Genomic DNA, 19351 nt, shown 5'->3' on the forward strand with positions numbered 1-19351 from the left:
AGACTCACAGTCTAGGTGCAGGTACAAGAGGCTCTAAAGACTCGGTGTTAAGAATCATTATCTAGGGGCCCGGCCTGGTGGTGTTGGGATCCCAGGCATGAACTTACGAACGACTCATCAAGCCATGCTGTGGTGGTGTCCCACATACAAAATAGAGGAAGATGCGCACAGATGTTAGCTCAGGGCTAATGTTCCTCAGCAAAAAGAGGAAGATTGGCAATGGATGTTAGCTCAGGGTCAATCTTCCTCACTAAAAAAAAAAAAAAAAAATCACTATCTCTCTCCCCTCAAATCTTGTCACCTGTCCTTGGAGAGATTTTTCTTCTCCTTTCAACTCTCACCCTAAATCCTCTGTTCTAGGCCTCAACAAGTCCCATTTTGACTCTCACCCTCCCCCTCAAACTCACTCCCTCCCAGTCCAGGGCCAGCTTCATGGACTTGGGATTTGCTCAGTTGAACAAGGCCCATGCCCAGAATGGCCTTGTGCTTGGTTTAGTGCTCTGCTGTCACCATCTCGAAATTCTTAATAATTTTATCTTTGAACTTGTGCTTTGTAAGTGAAGTCCAATGGGACAATGGAGCATGGGTGTGAGCAGAGGAGATATGCATAATACACTATTGGTGATGCTCCATGAGCACAGAACTCCGGTGGACCCACCATGTGTGGGAGTTCAGTGAGACTCAAAGTGAGTACAAGCACCTTGTACTTGTACTTGTACTTGTACACCTGAATAAGTGAGGGTGCTGACAGCTGAGAGGCCACACTTGCCATTCAAAGCAGAACTTGCTTTGAACACAGAGATGAAGCAATGGCCTTCTAGGAGACAAGGTGATTGAGGCATCCTGTCATATCCTCTTAGTCATGTTACTTCCCTGATTCAGCCAACCACTTCTGCTGGCAATGATGACATAGAAGGAAATGGAACACTGGGGCAACCCATAATTCTTCTTCCTTTCAGTCCTTCCGTACTCATCAGTAAGCTGAAGGTAGAAAAATGTTAATTTTTCTTTATTTAGAACAATACTAAACAGCAAATAAAAAACACCATGACAAGTTGAGAGAAGAACCATGGAAGAAAAGAAAACATTTTATATTTTAGTACCTTGAACAGCATTCTTTTCCTGCTTTTTGAACAAGGGACCCCACATTTTCATTTTGCACTGGGTCCTGCAAATCATGCAGCTGGCCCTGCTTCAGTCCCTTCTGCAGCAGACTCTGGATTAATTTTCTCAAAATACAGTTTTAATTAGGCCACTCCTCAGCTCAAAGGTCTTCAATGGCTTCCTGTCACCTTGCGGGATGGAGTCCTGATTCCTCAGTCTGACCTTCAGGGTACTCCAAAATGTAGACCCAGCCTGTATCCCCAACCTCCTTTCCCACTAGGCCCTGACTAGTCTTCCGCTGGAGCTGAGCCGGCCACTCCCGGGACAGGCTGTGCTTACTCCTGACTTCACACCTTTGTCCATTTCATTTCCTCATCCTGGAATACTGCCCACCCTTCAGAGTCCAGCCCCAACGCCCATTCATTCATTCAGTGCGTATCTAATGAGCATTTGCTTAGAGCCAGGCACTATTCTGGTCCCTGTGCTCCCGGGACTCCCATTCTAATAAAAAATAAAAACCTGCAAACAAATAAAATGACGTATTATAATATTACTGCATATTATAATATTACGCAGAAAAAAATAAAACAGGGTGATGTGCCAGAGAGTGTCTGGATGGTCAGCGATGGCCATACTGAGGAGGTGACTTTTAATGTGAGACCTTACCTAATGTAAGACCCCAAAGGAGCCATGGGGAGATGTAGGAGAACAGCTCTCCAGAAGGAGGGAAGTGCAAGTGCAGAGGCTGGGCTTCAATGAGGGAAGGCAAATTGATACAGCAAGAGATCAGAGAAGTAGGCAGGGGCCAAATCAGATAGGTCCTTGTAGGCCAAAGGGAGTAGTTTGGATTTTAATCCAACATCACAGAAGCAATTCTAGGGATTTAAGCACGGGAGTGACATGATTAAATTTAATGAAAATCACCATGGCTGCTGTGTGGAGAGTGGACTATGGGAAGCAAGGAGAGCAGTCAGGAGGGCTTTGCAGCAGTCCAGCCACACAGATGGCTTGGACCAGGGTAGCAGATGTGCAGATGGAGACTAGAGGATGGGTTCAGGATCTATGTCGGAAGTAAAGTGACATGAACAATGAGGATGACAGAAAGAAAAGAATCAAGGCTAATGCCTAGGTTTTTGTCTTCTCCTCAGCAACTGGGCTGAAAACTCTTGTGTATTTTATCTTTTCAACCAGACTGTAAGCATTTTGAGAGCAGGCGTTTGTCTTAGACTTTGTATATATATTCTATAACCAAGCAACCCTGTTGAAGATAATGAAGACCTATTGAAGATAACGCCTGAGGTTCAGCCCCAGTGGCCTAGTGGTTAAGTTTGGCACACTCTGCTTCAGTAGCCTGGGTTCGGTTCCCAGGCACGGACCTATACCGCTCTGTCAGTGGCCATGCCATGGAGACAGCTCACACAGAAAAAAAGAGGAAGAGTGGCAGGGGATGTTAGCTCAGGGTGAATCTTCTTCAGCAAAAAAAATATATATATAATGCCTGTTTCTGCGTTGGGCTTAAAGATGGAATGGCTCCTTCTGCAAGAAACCTCAGGGAAGCAACATGCCCTTTCCTTCATCAGGCAAGGAGGATCAAAGTGGGCCAAGGCCGGTAGTGTAGTGGTTAAGTTCGCGCACTCTGTTTCAGTGGCCTGGAGTTCACAGGTTCGAATCCCAGGCGTGGACTGACGCACCGCTCATCAAGCCATGCTGTGGCAGCATCCCACATACAAAGTAGAGGAAGATGGGCACAGATGTTAGCTTAGAGCCAATATTCCTCACACACAAAAAAAAGAAAGCAAGAAAGAAAAGAAATGGGCCGGGCCGGCCCCGTGGCTTAGCTGTTAAGTGTGCGCACTCCACTACTGGTGGCCCAGGTTCGGACCCCGGGCGCGCACCAACGCACCGCTTCTCTGGCCATGCTGAGGCCGCATCCCACATACAGCAACTAGAAGGATGTGCAACTGGGACATACAACTATCTGCTGGGGCTTTGGGGAGAAAAAAGGAGGAGGATTGGCAATAGATGTTAGCTCAGAGCCGGTCTTCCTCAGCAAAAAGAGGAGGATTAGCACGGATGTTAGCTCAGGGCTGATCTTCCTCACACACACACACAAAAAAAACAGAAAAGAAATGGGCCAGTCTTGATCTGGAGAGATGAGGCCTGGACCGTACCCTCAACACACTTAGCTTGGCAAATACAGGCCTGGGGATGGCCTCCAGCCTGCTGGCTCAGTCTCTGCCCTGTATCCCAGCTCACTTGGAAAAGAAAGAATGAATGTCTTCTGTACATGTGGGGGGTTCTGGGGTAAGGCTGAGATACCTGTTGCTCCCATCCATGCCTGCTTCTGTAGGTGAGGATCAGCATGAGGAAGGCCGGGGAGGAGGGAGCACACTACTAAATGCAGCATTGGGGTTCACAGGGAAATAAGCTAAGGAAGGGAGGCAAAGAGCCATTACAAACCTCCAACCTCTTCCTGGAACCCAGCCCTCCTCCCTCCAGCATCTCCAGAGAGGAGGAAGGAAATAAGGGGCCCCCCCACTCCCTCTCCCATATCCAGAGCCTGTCATAAGGTCTGTGCCCCTTGATCCCCCTCCCCGCCAAATCCCAGGGACTCAGCTGTCTGGTGGACTCAGCTCTCTGGGTTCCTGACAAGGTAGGTCTCGGCAGAGACAAGAAGAAAGAAAGAAGAGAGCTCCAAAACACAGATATGGCGGGGAAATAGGGGGTTATCATTTAATGGGCACAGAGTTTCAGTTTTGCAAGATGAAGAGTTCTAGAGATGGATGGTGGTGACAGTTGCACAACACTGTGAAACTTAATGCCACTGAACTCTACACTTAAAAATGGTTAAGATGCTAAATTTTATGTTATGCGTATTTTACCACAACTGAAAAAAAAAAAAAAGAAAGAAACATAGATGTTCCTCCACTGACCAGATCAAGCCCCAACTCCTCAGCCTCTCGCCACATGGCCCAAGGAACATCTCTAGTCTGCCCTCATTCCATCTCAGCCTGCCCCTAGTTCAGCCATATGACACACCCTTCCTCATCTTTTATACCTGGCAAGCTCAGATTTATACTTCAAGAACTGTGCACAAGGTTAATGATATCAACAAAAGCTCAATGTATTTCCCATATATTGAGCACTTTCTATATGCCAAGCACTGTGCTAGGTATCTGACCTACAATAACATCATCAAATCCTCACAGCAAGCCTATGAGTAGGGTAACTTTTGTAGATGGGGAAACTGAAAACCATTGGTTCAAGTTCACATATCCAATAACTCACCTCTTTGATGATCCTTGGTAGACCTTGCAACCAGGTTCCCTGGCACTTCATAGAGATCTCTAGTCAAGCATTTTACTAGAGATCTAGTAAAATGTCTCTCTCTCTCTCAAGACCCTGGTTCTCCAGGGCCAGGATCAAGTCTTCTTCATCTTTGGAATCCCTGTGGACTACCTAACACAGTGCTTGGCATACTGTCAGCAGCCAATAAATGTTAATTGAAAGAAAGAAAAAGAGAGGGACAGACAGAGAGGGAGGGAAGTCGCAAAGGAGGGAGGGAGGGGAAGAGAGAGGCAGTGCATAGGGTGGAGTGAGTGGGTAGACTAAGCCTAGAGGCTGCAGGGTAGGCTGCCAAGCTCTGGAAAAGTTTTTAGGGGTGTGGGAGAGGCAGGGGGCACTGGGCAGGCATTGTAGGTGCCCTTGGTGGGGCCCTGGCAGAGTCTGTGTCAAAGCAAAGTCAGTCTTAATGAAAGACTGTAGACAACTCTGGATGGTAATCAGGAATCTTGGAATCTAGGGCAGGCTGGAGAAAGAGAGGTTGGGCGCATGATGTCCTGGACAGGGTCGGGTGGAGGGAGGAGAGAAAAGCCAGCCCCTGGGAGATTCCTCGGGGACACAAGGTCAGGAAGTTGCCACTCAGACAACCCCCTTGGTGGGGCCCCAGGTGTGTCCAAGCCCTTTAACCTCTCTCCCACTGGCTCACACCTGAGGCCCCCACAGGACTGGTTTCTTTTCACTATTCAGGTCTTTGCTCAATGACACTGCCTCAGAGAGGCCTTCCCTGACCACCCAGCTAACGTTGCCCCACCCACTACCACCCGCTATCATATTACAGGATTTTATTCCCTTTATAGCGCTAACCACTATCCAAAATGATCTTGCTTATTTTTCTTGTTTGTGAGCTGTCTACCCGCCCCTCCCTCCATACTGTGAGCTCCATAAGAGCAGAGAATATGTCTATCCTTTTCATCACTGTATCTTCAGTGTCTAGAACAGTGCCTGGTACCCAGTAGGTGCTCAGTAATCAGTTGAATGGACATATCCAAGTGGCCCAGCCTGACCCTGAACACTGCCCAAGAACAAGAGTTGAATTTGGGCTCCCTGGCCATGCTGAGGACTCTCCTATAAAACATTCCAGCTGAGTGGACACAGCTGTAGACCTGGCAAATGCAAGATTGGGAGGGTGCAAGCAGGGGTCTAGGATTTGTGTTTGCAACCCCAGAGTCTTCTGGAGCCTCCTTACCCTGGGGTCATTTAGGTCCTGGCTGATCCCTATAGAGGGGACAGCAGGTCCAATGAATGACTCTCCCTGTTGGGGGTTACTAGTAGGAAAATCATTGTAAGAAGCCCCGAGGCTGGGACACTGGGATCTCCATGGGGTCTGGAGATAGGGCATGGGTTAACAGTGCCTGAGAGGGATGAGGATTGAGAGATGCGGACTGGCTGAAGTCCCACAGCTCCCTAGGGGGCTGAGAGCTTTGCGCTAGGACGCAAGGATTCCCAAGAGGGCTAAAGACTTGGAGCTGGGAACTAGGGGCTGGGAGCTTGGGCTTGAGGGTCTCCCAGGGAACTGGGGGCTGACGCAGGAGGCTGCCCCGGGGAGGGGCTGGGGCACCAGGATTCTCCAGAGGTTTGGGGGCTGAGGGCTGGGTCACCATATCCTTTGAGAGCAGCGATATTCCTGAATCTGTCTGTTCTTCCCAGCTGGAACCAGCACAAGGCAATTCTTGTTTAATGGAGTAGACCAATTTGTCTGGGAATGCAGCAAGTGGACCGAGACTAGGAGAGAGAGAGGCAGCTTTCTCCCTCTGCTCTCTTCCCTTTTTCTTTCTCCCTGCTGCCTCCACCCCTTTTCCCAGCACCCCGCCCCCATCTCTCTAAGACCCTCTTACGCCCCCTGCTGCTCCTTCCTTGAATAGCAGTGGCCAGTCTAAAGCACAACAGAATTCCATCTCTTCCCTTCCCTCCTGACCTGGGCCCCACCTCAGAGGGAGGAAGCTAAAGTCCCAAGGGAGTAACTGCTGGGCAAAGGAGGAGGGCTCTTGGCAACCAGAAAGTGACCTGTATCTGGCGTGTCTGTGTGTGTGTGTGTCTGTGGAGACTGTTGTTGGGACTTCAGCCTGAGAAGTCACCGCTGCCTCAGGAAGACTTCCTTGATCCTCAGACTAGCTTAAGGCCCCTGATCTCCAAGCTTTCACAATTCCCTGACTGCTCCTTTATGGTGCTTATTAGAGTTTCCAATTATCCACTTATTTGTTGGTCTGTGATGAATGCCTGCCTCCCCCAGGGGACTGTGAGAACCAAAAGGACAGGAATAAGGGTTGTTTTTGCCCATCAACACAACCTGATGCTCAGCACAGCACCTGGTACATTGCACATGCACAGTAAATGTTTGTAGAATAAATGAATGAGTGACATTCAAAGGGGGTTCTTAGGTGGGGATTTAATGGATGCTGTCAGGGCCATTGCTTGGGCTCTGAGTCCAGAGGTCCCGGCTTCTGCTCAGGACTCAGTCCATGTCTAGTCTCTGGCTTTGTGCCCAAAGGCTGTCCAAGCAAAAGAAGGCAAAAGAGGCCTCTCCTAGAGGGAGGTGGCATGGAGGGGGCATTAGAGTGGCTTGGATCCAGAAGCTCCTCCTCACTTTTCTAGTTCTCCAACCTAAGTTTTTGAAAGCACTTCCTCCCACTGCCCCCTTACCCTCTCTCCTCTTCTGGTCTTTTCTTCTTCCCTCCCACACATTTCCTTCCCTTAAAAATGTACCCCCTCCTATCTCTTCCCCTCTCTTTAGCTCTTTCTGACTGTGTGCTGAAGAACTTGTCAAGTTCTTCACTCTTCACTCACTCTCTCTTACCTGACAAAGCCCCCAGGAAGAGACGCCCCTGCAGCTGGATCCAGAGGTTGAGGAGGGAGCCAAGGCCCAAGAGGGGCAGAGCAAGGATCTCCTTCTTTGGCCCCTGGTTCAAGACCACCCTGGATACAGCTAGCTTCAGCTGAAGAGGGAGTCCCAAGACCAGGGGCAGATCCAGCCCTGGCCCAACCCAGAAGACAGCACTACCTTCTGCAGAGTTTGTGGGACAGGGACATAAGTGGGGGAGAAGCCACACCTTCTATCTATCTTCTATCTACTGGCCATTTCCACCACCTAAATCCTGCCTCAATTTTCCTGGCTTGATCTTCTATAAAACCACATCCACCCCAGGTAAATATACAATCTAAATAAAAGCCTCTTGCTTCCTGCAGGTAGCTTCAAGATGTGTCCCTGGCCCCCCACCCCCACCCTAAAGCCTCCCTAATATTGACATTTTGGAGTCCCCTTTTCTCCCTGCTGCTCCCAGGCTCCACTGAATACAGGTAGAGCCCCCCTCTTACTTGATCTTAGAGGTGAAAGCTGATCCAAGAAGGGTTTTCTGGAATCCCAAGGGCAAGGAGGTGGCTGGAGCCTGCTACTAGCTGGAGTCTCAGGTCCAGAGAGAAGGCCCAGGGCTCTGCATGAAGCTGGGGAATGTCTGGGGGGAGAAATGATCCTCCTGACGCCTCAAGGCTGGGAATCATGGAGGGAGGGGGCTAGTGGTGGAGGGGGAGACAGAGGAAGGCGGACACAAAGCTGGCCATGGAGGGGGAAATAGCCTTTACCTTGGAACTGAATTCTGCACGAGTCCCTGGAGGGAAGAATATGCCGGGATGGGACTCTACAGCACAGCTTCTGAGGCTAGTGGGGGCAGACACTGAGGTGTGGGCCTGTTGATCCAGCCAGTTATCCCAGCCCAGGCAGCCATCCAGGGCAGGGACCAGCTGGAGCCAGTAGGGGGAAGGGAAGATGCAGGGATGTCAGAAGCAGGACATCTGACCCAGCCCCAAGTTCGCTGCCCTCAGTTTATTCCCCTCTCAGAGACACAAGCATATGGCCTCCCCCGATGAGGCACTCATCCTATCCCCTCCCCCAAAAGAGTGGACTTAGACCCCCATGGCCACCCAAGCCATCAAGGCTTTACCAGCTTTGCTCATGGTTCCCGCCCCTGTGATGCAGTTACCGGCAACTGGAGGTTGGAGGCAGGGAACAGCAGACCCCCCCCCCCCCAGTGCAATCTTCATGATGGGCTGGGGATTGTTGGCCAGAGGCCCAGAGACCTGTCTCAGGCACAGCATCTTCTCCCATCCACCCCCAGCAGCAGAGTCCCCAAAGATCTTCACTTCCACCTACAGGAAGGAGGAGAGAAGCAGCATCAGAGGCCCCTGGGGCCTGCCTCCACCACTTCCTTCAGAGGCAGCCAAGTATAGTAGAAAGAACATGCACTTGAAGAGTCAGCTAGCATCCTTGACTCACTTATATACTGACTGAGCCTCAGAATTCCCATCTGAAAAAATAGGGACAAGAATAGCAATTTCATGGGGGTTTTGTGCAGATTAAAGGAGATGACAGTGGTAAAGGGATGCCCAATAACTTGGTTCTGTTCCCCTTCCTCAGACCCTTCCCCCTTCAGGACAAGATCTAGCTTTCCTGGTGCCGCCCCCCCATTGTCCAGCCAGGCTTCAGTGCCCACCACAAGCTGGGCCCAGTGATTGGACAGTTAGATCTCAGGCCTGCCATCCCAAAGTCCCAGCCCAAACCTGTCATCCTTTAGGTTGGTTTTACCATAAATAATCACTCCTTCTGGATCTAAGGTTCGAAACTCAAAGGAGGAGGAGGTTTTGGAAGGACACAGAAGGAAGGACTGTGCATAGGGTGTGCCCTTTGAGAGTAAATGTGGGGTTGGGGAAGGTGGAGTTCAGGGAGAGAGAAGGACAGGGAGATAGGGAAAAGAGAAGAGCTGATGGAGAGAGGGTAAGGTCAGGGGACTAGGTTAAGGGGCTAGGTCAACCCCATACTTTGTGATCTTGGTGAGGTCAAAGGTCATGATGGCGACAGGCTTTTGTCTTAGGCCATTGCTGAGGTACACAGCAGGAGGGTCCTGGATCTTCTATCAGAAAGAGAAAATAAACAAGCTAGAATAAGGACACGCCAGAGACAGACAGAGGGAGAGGCACTGCTACAGGGCTGGAGGAGGAAAGAAAGGAAGAGGGTAGAGCCAAAGTAGCAGTTCATTTAAGCACACACGTGGCTAAGTACCCCACCTTGCTCCTGCAGCTCCTGCACCTGAGTAGGAAGAATATGTCTCAGGGCCAGTCCCTGGTGGCTGTGAGGCAGTAGCAGCAGCAGCAGCCACCTAGGCAATGTGACCAGTGGGCCTCTCTGCTCTCTATAATCAGCCTCAGTCCGCTGTGTGGTTCAGACAACTCTGAGGAGAATGCATGGGGGCAGGCAGCCTTGCACATGGTTGGTGGAGGGTTAAAAGGTTGCCTCGAAGGGAGAAGGGGGGCAGGAGACAGGGGCACTGACCCTATGGCCCTTCTGAGGATAAATAGGGTGAGGGACAGAGTTCCTCCACTACCCTCCCCTACCGCCAGCAAGTTTATGACCTGAGGGAAGACCCCACTTTTCCCCTTTCCTCCTCTAGAGCCTGACTTGGGTTCTCCAAGCCTTCTGCCCACCTGGGAAGGCTGCCTCGACAGGCCTGAGGCCTGGAAACAGTCCTGCCCTGCTCCCCAAGTAGCATCCTCCATCAGGACTAGAGCTGAGACATGGAATCCCAAATATCTAGCTGTGTGACTGTGGGTAAGTCACTCCACCATTGTGTTTTAGTGTCTTTGTCTGTAAAATGTGAAAAATAATACCTACTTCATGGGGTTACTGTGAATGAGGATTAATTGAGATAACGCAGGCACAGTACCTGGTATCTGCTCTGAGCGCCTCCCTCAGTACTTACCCACGTCTCTGAGGCTCGCCTCATAGGGAGGTATTGTCTCTGAGTGTGATTTAATAGATACGAAAAAAAGACCCATCCCCCACTCCCAATTATCTTCCCTTATCCATTTATCACAAGGCCTAACCATTTACCAACAGAAATACATCACCCTCTCCCTGACCCATTTTAAAATACAAATGTCCGGAGAGATCTAACACTTTGAGCCACTCAAGAGCTGTAGGAAACAGCTTTCAGAGCTGGGGCTTAGGGCTCCCTCGGGGTCTGGGTGGGCCTGAATGGGTGAGTGAGAGAAGGGTAGAGCAGATAATCACCGCCTTCTTCAGTTAAAGAAGGACCAGGAGGTGACTTTTGAGCCATGGGATTTCTGCAACGGAGGCTTGAACACCCGGATAATAACAACCAGAAAGCCTCAGCACTTCAGCCTTGACCCTTGCCCAGGCACCCAGTCACGAGACTCCGCCCTACGGGGGCAGGTCTGGGGGGGGCGGGGACGTGCCTACTCTGCAAGCTGATTGGCTGGCGGGCGCGCGCCTGCAGGAGCAGAATTTAGGGGCTACGAGGCCGTGAGGACCGCCCTGCCGTAGCCCGAGCTGGTCTTCTGCTTCCCGGTCGGCGGCGTTCTCGCCGCCCGCTCCCCCGACTTTCTGGGATCCGAGTTTGTAGGCCCTTTAAAGGATTCCAGTTGCCCTTCGCCCGGTCCTGCAGAAAGGAAGTGGGGGTGCTGGACTTCAGTCCCAGACGGTGGGGAATCGGGATGGCTTCCGTGCGGATCCGAGAGGCTAAGGAGGGAGACTGTGGAAATATCCTGAGGCTGATTCGGGTGAAGGCTGCGGGCCGGAAACCAGTGTCTTCAGAGGGGGTCAGAGCGGCGCGGCCGGAGTGGGGGGCAGGGGGAGGGAGAGGAAGAAGGGGGAAGAGGTGGGAGCAGGGGAAGGGGCGCACCCTGGAGTCCTGCTCCGGGAGGGACCCTCCTGCCCTAATCTAGCCTCTGTTCTCACGCCGTAGGAACTAGCTGAATATGAAAAACTCTCGGATCAAGTGAAGATCAGTGAAGAAGGTGGGGGCCCAGCACCTGGGTCCTGACGGAGGCTGGGGAGGAAGTGAAGGGTGGGCTCCCCAGGCAGTAGCTCCAGGCTGCGCACACACCCAGGCCCTCTTTTTCTATCTCTCTGTCACAACTCCGATCTCTGCAGCCCTGAGAGCAGATGGCTTTGGAGAGAATCCTTTCTATCACTGTTTGGTAGCAGAAATTCTTCCCGTACCCGGGGAGCCACATGGTAAGAACATTGGGAACTCAGAGTCCTCTCTCCAGTCAGCCTCAGAGGTCTCTCCCCCAGGTGCCCGGCAGCCTGACCCCTCTTTTCTCTCTCTTTCTTAGGGCCCTGTGTGGTGGGCTATGGACTATACTACTTCATCTACAGCACATGGACGGGTCGCAACGTTTATCTGGAAGACATCTACGTGAAGCCGGAATATCGGGGTACTGGGCAGAGGCTGAGGCTGGGGTGGGAGAAAAGCAACACATAGACCCCACTGCCATCCCCTGCCCCCTAGTCCCAGCCTATGGCCTTTTCTTATCCCGTCAACTCAAACAATCCCTCTTTTTGCCTTCTTCTCCCCACAACAGGTCAGGGGATTGGTTCCAAGATAATCAAAAAGGTGGCTGAGGTGAGGAGAGGGATGGGACTACAGGCTAGGCCCTGGAAAAGCAACGGCTTATGGGAGGCACCTGGGTTGAATGGAGGGTGAGAAAGCTTTTTCCTTTTTAACTCAGGAAAGTGAGTGATGTCTTCCACAGGTAGCCCTGGATAAGGGCTGCTCCCAGTTCCGCCTGGCAGTCCTGGACTGGAACAAGCGGGCAATGGACTTGTACAAGGCCCTAGGAGCCCAAGATTTGACTGAAGCTGAAGGCTGGCACTCCTTTCGCTTTGAGAGAGAGGCGATGAGGGAGTTGGCAGGAAAGTGACGCCATCCCTTAGGCATCTCTCTCTATTTGAGCTTCTCCTTTCCCACCAGCTCAAGCAGTCCTCAGATACTGTCTCCACTAGCAAAGGCCTCCCTGAAGGAAGGAGGGTTGGGAGTGAATATTGCCGAAGTAAGAAAAGAGCAGAATCGGAGAGGCCCTTCTACCTCCTTGTTGAGGGTGAAGAATAAATGAGAATTACTGTATCCTGATGTGGTGTTGGGTAAAGGAATTGATGACACAAGAAGCTGCAGCCACTTTACACTTTACAACTCCTCACTGTTGTGGTCAGTGGATGTTGCTTCTAGGGGTAAAGGTGGGCCCAAGATGACTTTCACCCTCAATGGGCCAGAGTCTTGGCTCTTGCCGGTGGAATATAGAGAAAAGAAGAGCGGCGGGGGGGTGGGGGGGGGCATTGAGGGGGGTTGGGGGCCAGCCCGGTGGCGCAGTGGTTAAGTGTGTGCGTTCCGCTTCGGTGGCCTGAGGGTTCGCAGGTTCAGATCCCAGGTGCGCACCGACGCACCGCTTGTCAAGCCATGCTGTGGCGGTGTCCCATATAAACTAGAGGAAGATGGGCACAGATGTTAGCCCAGGGCCGGTCTTCCTCAGCAAAAAGGAGGATTGGCATGGATGTTAGCTCAGGGCTGATCTTCCTCACAGAAAAAAAAAAAAAAAAAAAAGAGCAAGGGGCCAGCTTGACACACCAGGCTTATTGGTCACGTTTGGGACCCAGACAAAGGCCTCCAGTGTCTGGACTGAGCCACAAAGGACCCAAGACTGAGGCTAGCCCACGGAGTCAACAGGTGGAGCAGGCTGCCACCTAGTGGTGGCATTTCAGGGGCACACTGGGAAGGACCACTTGCCTGATTGTAAAAATCAGCTTTTTTGTAAAAAAACAAGCTAGCTAGTGCTTTTTCTTTTTCAAAAGTCACAAAGCCTTTATTTTCCATTCAGCAAAATCAAAACAAACCTTTAGGATCCAAGGAGACAAGGAGAGAAACAGGCTCATATCTCACTTTGATAATATTTTATTGCACAAGTCATGTGGGTTTGTTGTAGAAAAATTGAAACAGACATATAAAATAAAAATCTATAGCCTTACTTACATGACTACTTTTAACCCTTTAGTGTTGATTTTTCAGATTTTTTCAATGTACAGATCTACACATAATTAGTTAAGTTAGTAGGGATTTAGGGGATCATACTCTTGCAACCTGTTTTTTCATTTAACTATGTATCAGAAGCATCTTCCTATGCTATTCAACATATATTTGTCACTTTCAATGGTAGCATATTATTTCTTTTGTGGATGAACCATTGGGTAAATGGTCATAATTTAGACCCCGAAAGGGGACAAGCAGGTAACATAAATGCGTAAATTGTAAGAAACAGGATATGTGGAAGCCTAGAGAGCTGAAGATCCATCTTAAAATTCAAATTGAAAAAAATAGGATTCAGCCAAACAGAACACTTCAGGGGCCCAGATTCTTCCAGAGTGGTGCCAATTTTTGGCCCTTGAAATCAGCTTACTGCAGATGGGCCTGTAGGACAATCTTGATCAAGAGATAATGAAGAAGATAATGAAGCTGATCAACCCCTTCCACAGATGAGAGCCAGAAGAACCCAGTCTCAGATCCTTGGCGCATCTCAATCTGACAGGAATTAATGTCATTCAAACATGATCAGTTTATCTAGTGATGAGACTTTTTTTTTTTAAATTTTATTTATTTATTTATTTATTCCCCCAAAGCCCCAGTAGATAGTTGTATGTCATAGTTGCACATCCTTCTAGTTGCTGTATGTGGGACGTGGCCTCAGCATGGCCGGAGAAGCGGTATGTCGTTGTGCGCCCGGGATCCAAACCCGGGCCGCCAGCAGCAGAACGCGAGCTCTTAACCGCTAAGCCACCGGGCCGGCCCGTGATGGGACTTTTTAAACTTAAATTTTAATGCAGAATAGGTTATTTCTGGAAGGATGCACAAACAAGCAGAGAATGTAGTCACCCCTGGGGAGAAGAACTGGGTGGCCAGGGGACAGAAGGAAGGAGACTACTTTTCCCACATACGACTTTGGACCTGCTGAATTTTGTGCCATGCCTATGTATTACTTCTTAAAAAAAAATAAGTAAAACTTTAAACATTAATGCAGAAAAAAAGGGTATATATTAGGAAACTTAATATTTCCAAAATTTATCTTGCCCCCATCTTGATTTGTCTTTGCTTCTCAGAGTTTGTGCTTTCTATGTTATTCTCTCACCTTGGCCCCAGATGTCACCAGTTTTTGGAGGATGTCTTTGCACTCCAGCATCACTCCATTTTACAGCCTCCTCTTGGCCTCCTGCCCACTCTCACTTCATTAGCCTCCTATCAGGTGACTCTGTTAGATGTTGGGGCTGATTGGTATGGGGTGATAAGGACCTGGGTTCTGGCTGTTGCAGGGAGAACAGAGGAGAGGGCATTTAGGGTGATGGCTTTTTAAAGGGAGAATAGAGAAAACTTAATTAAAACAGCTCTCAAATTTGCCCACATCCATATTCCCACTTCCACTACCATCTCTCTTTGACAATTGCCACAGCCTCCTAACTGGTCTCCCAGCCTCCTTCTGTAACCGCCCCCCTTTCATGGGGTTATTTATTTGTTTTTATCATAGATTTATATTATCTAAAGAGTCAAAAAGTTCTACAAGGCTTATATAAAAAACAGTAGTCTTCCAACTCCCCTCACTCTTCAAAGACGATCATTTTCAATTGAATTTTTAAATTGTGTTATGTTTTGTTTTTATTCACCTTCATATCTCAAACTCAAAATAGCATGCACATGTTGCTACTTCTTGATGTTTCTGTTTTAGGCATTAGCTATTGACTTCTCACTGCTGGAGATGAGAAACTAGCTCTCTTTTCCAACCACCCCACTCCCACTTCCCATTCTCCCCAAATGCTGATATTATATCATGAGTCTGGTTCAGTGTTTACATTATTATGATTATGCAAATGCTCTTCACAGTTGAGCCTTGTGGGCGGTTAGGTTGTTTTTAGTTCCTGCATCGTTTTTGTTTCCCCTGGAATTAATACTTGCCTCCTCTTCTTTGCTTAGGTTTCTGGATACTCTAATTTATCCCCAAATTCTCCTTAGTTGTGTTAATTTCTTCTAAGGGTATACAAACCCGTGAGGAATTTGATCTATTTCATTTGAAGGACTTTCTTGCAGAACTGTAGACCTGTCCCAGCACAGAGAGGCTGCTCTTTAGGTTGCACTGTTGGAATCTCCCTTTAAATCCATCCTGGGGACTCCCTTTGCCTCTCTTGGTTGCTACCTGTTTCCTGGAACCTATGTCTTGATCTTTCTCAGTTTATTTTGATGGAGCTTCTTGAGAAAGGGTGCCTGGGAGGTAAATTGGCTGGGACTTTATAAGTCTGAAAATGTCTTTGTTCTACTCTTGTACTTAATTGACAGTGTGGCTGGGTGGGTATTGAATACTAGGTTGGAAATAATTTACTCTGAGAATTTTAAAGGCATTTCTCCATTGTCTGGTGTTGCTGTTAAGAAGCCTGAAACCATTCTTATTCTAGATCCTTTGTATGAAGGCTATTTTTATTTTCCTTCCCTCTTCCCCCAACCATAGCTTTTAGGATCTTCTCTATCCCAGCATTCTGAAATTTTACATGGAAATGTTTTAGTGTGGTCTCAGTGGGTCTTGTCAATCTGCAAACTCGTGTTCTTAAGTTATGGAAAAATTTTTTTAAATTATTATTTTCTGAATAATTTCCTCCCATTCATTATCTCTTTCTGGAACTCTCGTTCTTCACATGTTGAATTCCATGGACTAGTCTTTTAATTTTCTTTCCTTTTTCCTATCTTCTTCATTTTTTGCCTTACTTTCTGGGAGATTAATTTTATTTTCCAACCTTTCTATGGAATTTTTATTTTTTTATTTTATTTTTTTTAAAGATTTTATTTATTTTATTTTTTGCCCCCAAAGCCCCAGCAGATAGTTGTATGTCATAGCCACACACCCTTCTAGTTGCTGTACGTGGGACTCGGCCCCAGGATGGACAGAGAAGTGGTGCCTCGATGCGCACCCGGGATCCGAGCCCGGGCCACCAGCATCGCAGCGCGTGCACTTAACCACCAAGCCACAGGGCTGACTGGAACTTTTATTTCTACTTTCATGTTTTTCATTTCTAAGAGCCTCTGCATTTTTTGTGTGTGTGTGTGTGTGTGTGAGAGGAAGATCAGCCCTGAGCTAACATCCATGCCAGTCCTCCTCTTTTTGCTGAGCAAGACCGGCCCTGAGCTAACATCTATTGCCAATCCTCCTCCTTTTTTTTTTTCCCTTTTTCTCCCCAAAGCCCCAGTATATAGTTGTATGTCATAGTTGCACATCCTTTTAGTTGCTGTATGTGGGACGCCACCTCAGCATGGCTGGACAAGTGGTGCGCGCCTGGGATCTGAACCGGGCCACCAGTAGCCGAGTGCACGCACTTAACCACTAAGCCACGGGGCCGGCCCTCTCTGCATTTTTTTAAACATTCTGTTTTTGTTTCATAGATATATGTTCTTTTCTTCTCTCTCTGAAGATATTCATGATAGTTTTATTTAAAAATGCTTTTCTCCTTGCATAGTCTTTATTTCTTCTATGCTTTTTTTTCTTTCTCTATTTGTTTTGGCTTCTGTCTTTCGTTTTAGAGGCTTTCCTCAAATGTCTGGTAATCCTTAGTTGTCTGCTGATATTGAAAATTGGGACACTAAAATACTGATTGGAAACTGTGTGTGTATATGTGGGCGGTAGGGAGGCATGTTGACTATGGCCTCTCCTATAGGGTGAACCACTAGGCTATTTCCATGAGGAGCCTCTGATTTCAGTATCATTAGGTCTTTTTTCTTGTCTGATCAGATTTCCCAGAAAAGGCTCTTCCAAACTCCTACTTGGAGGGTATAAACCTGGCTGTAGGTATTCTCAGAGCTGGGTGAAGGAGTCTGGGGGAAGTCTTAACATTCGGTATGTAAACTTTCACTGAATCCTCATTTTCAGTATCTATCTAACCATAAGTGCACGTGCTCCGGTGCTCCGCAGCGGCGGCCCGGGGTTCGCCAGTTCAGATGCCGGGTGCGCACAGACGCACTGCTTGTCAAGCCATGCTGTGGTGGCATTCCATATAAAGTAGAGGAAGATGGGCATGGATGTTAGCCCAGGGCCAGTCTTCCTCAGCAAAAAAAGAGGAGGATTGGCAGATGTTAGCTCAGGGCCGATCTTTCTCACAAAAAAATAAAAAGAAAGAACCAGAAGTCCTAAGGCAAGCTGGATCATTCTGTTACACATCCTTTATACTCCAGCTAGAATAATCTTACTAAAAGGCAAGTCTGCTGAAGATCCGGTAATGGCTCCCTCTGCTCTCAGCAGAAAGTCCAAACTTCTAAATATATTTAATCCCTCCAAGCTCTGGCCCAAACCAACCCTTCCAACCATGTTTCCTCTCCAAGTCGGTTCTAACCATGTTAGACTCTTTTCAGTACCTCAAATGCACTGTATTCTCCTCTCTGATCTGTCTGCACATGCCATTCTCCTGTCTGAAACGCTGTTCCCCTTTTCCCACTCTCATCCTTTGCCTGAATAAAGAATGACCAGAGCAGATAAGGAAGAGGAAAAATCAAGCCTGAGAGGACTGTTGGTGCCAAAAGCTTGGAAGTTGGTGATGGGGCCATTTCTAAAACAAAATTCCGTCACCCCTACTGCTTGAGTCCAAACCCACACTCTTCAGTCTGACAGCCAGCACTCTTGATAATCTGCCCCACTTAAGTTCTCTAACTCTCCCTACTCCTTATCAGAATCACTGCTAATAGTCTCTTTACCTTTCAGTTACCCTACTTACTGCTGTTCCTTCTCAGGCGCCTGGAAGGCTCCTCTTCTTTTATCAGCCCTTCATATACTGGTGTAGTTGAGAGTTCCATCATGGACCCAATTCATTTCTCAGTCTACACTTTCCTTTAGAGATTTAATTTTCTCTTACAGCTTTAACTATGATTAACATGCTGATGATTCCCACATCCACCTCTCTAGCCCAGACCTCTCCTGGGCCACACGCCTGTGTGTCCATTGACCTGCAGGACACTGATTCCTTCATTCAGTTAATATTTGCCATTCCAGGAACTGTGCCAGGTCCTGGGTGTACAATGGTGGGGACAAACAGACATGGAACCCAGTCTCTGACCTCACAGAGCTTATAGTGTAATGGCAGAAGAAAGATGCTGGACATTAACATTACAACCATGATAAGTGCCACAAAGGAATATAGGATGCTTTGGCAGTGGGAGGTGGGAGGCCTAACCTAGTGTGGGCATAGTAGAAGGCTAAAGAAATTATATATATATATATTTTTTAATAATTTTATTTATTTATTTTTCCCCCCAAAGCCCCAGTAGATAGTTGTATGTCATAGCTGCACATCCTTCTAGCTGCCGTATGTGGGACGTGGCCTCAGCGTGGCCAGGGAAGCGGTGCGTCAGTGCGCACCCAGGATCCGAACCCGGGGTGCCAGCAGCAGAGCACGCACACTTAACCGCTAAGCCACGGGGCGGCCCAAGAAATTGAGACCTGAAAGAGAAGTTTGTTGAAGACAAAGGATCGTGTCCACCTGGATGGTGGATCCTCTGACTCAAAGAGGGAAACTAAAATCACTAAACTCATCAACTTCTCCTCCAAACCTTTGTCTCTTGTGTTCTCTCTTCCATGATTGGCATCACCATTCACTCAGTAACCCAAGGTAGAAATCTGAGAGTTGTCCCGTGTTTCTCCCTCTTCTTCATTGGCTCCTCACCCCCACCCCACCGAACCCTCATCACCAATTCTTGTTGATTCTACTGCAAATTTAACAGGTGTAAATCAACTTGTACCTCTGTTACCCAGAGCCCTAATCAAGGTAGATCCTCAGCATCTTTCTTACCTGCAAGGGCTCCTCACCCTTACTCTTTAATCTATTCTCCACAGTTGTAAAATGTAAATCTTATCCCATTATACTACTGCTTAAAACGTTTCAATGGCTCTCCATTGTTGATAAAGTAAAAGCCATTCTCTTTAATCTGATTTGCAAGTCTTTCACAGTCTAGCTTCCTGCAGCTCCCTACTTCAAGCCAAATGCTATTTGAACTGGTTGTGGTTCCCCAAAAGACATACTCTTTCTGCTCCTCTGCACCATTGT

The 19351-nt window shown here is 48.3% G+C and overlaps 2 protein-coding genes across 4 annotated transcripts; one reads left to right on the forward strand and one right to left on the reverse strand.

Annotated features, from left to right (window-relative positions):
- Positions 1-6832: 6832 nt before the first annotated feature.
- SHBG (sex hormone binding globulin) lies at positions 6833-9583 on the reverse strand. The gene is given in 10 exon segments (XM_014789559.2): positions 6833-6969; positions 7241-7426; positions 7429-7447; positions 7759-7895; positions 8031-8181; positions 8421-8459; positions 8461-8586; positions 8874-9082; positions 9260-9347; positions 9524-9583. Coding segments are annotated over 9 exon segments (1029 nt in total). The 5' UTR covers positions 9285-9347; positions 9524-9583.
- A 1172-nt stretch (positions 9584-10755) lies between these two features.
- On the forward strand, positions 10756-12362 carry SAT2 (spermidine/spermine N1-acetyltransferase family member 2). Of its 3 annotated transcripts, none has more exons than XM_004433121.3 (6): positions 10756-11013; positions 11199-11250; positions 11387-11470; positions 11572-11673; positions 11821-11861; positions 11992-12362. In XM_004433121.3, exons 1-6 carry the CDS (start codon positions 10948-10950, stop codon positions 12157-12159), a joined length of 513 nt encoding a protein of 170 aa, XP_004433178.1. In that variant the 5' UTR covers positions 10756-10947; the 3' UTR covers positions 12160-12362. The 3 variants fall into 3 exon arrangements, with proteins under 3 accessions (XP_004433178.1, XP_087296620.1, XP_087296621.1); XM_087440494.1 differs by having other exon boundaries at positions 10827-11013; positions 12210-12362; XM_087440495.1 differs by lacking the exon at positions 11387-11470 and having other exon boundaries at positions 10827-11013.
- The last annotated feature ends 6989 nt before the right edge of the window (positions 12363-19351 follow it).

The sequence above is a fragment of the Ceratotherium simum genome, chromosome 16 (genome assembly GCF_057802395.1).
Source record: "Ceratotherium simum simum isolate JZ-2026a chromosome 16, ASM5780239v1, whole genome shotgun sequence".
Lineage (NCBI taxonomy): Eukaryota > Metazoa > Chordata > Mammalia > Perissodactyla > Rhinocerotidae > Ceratotherium > Ceratotherium simum.

Coding starts and splice junctions, on each gene's coding strand:
- SAT2 (XM_004433121.3), top strand. CDS start 10,948: ATGGCTTCCGTGCGGATCCGAGAGGCTAAGGAGGGAGACTGTGGAAAT. Junction 11,014..11,198: donor ATATCCTGAGGCTGATTCGG/GTGAAGGCTGCG, acceptor CTCACGCCGTAG/GAACTAGCTGAATATGAAAA. Junction 11,251..11,386: donor AGTGAAGATCAGTGAAGAAG/GTGGGGGCCCAG, acceptor CGATCTCTGCAG/CCCTGAGAGCAGATGGCTTT.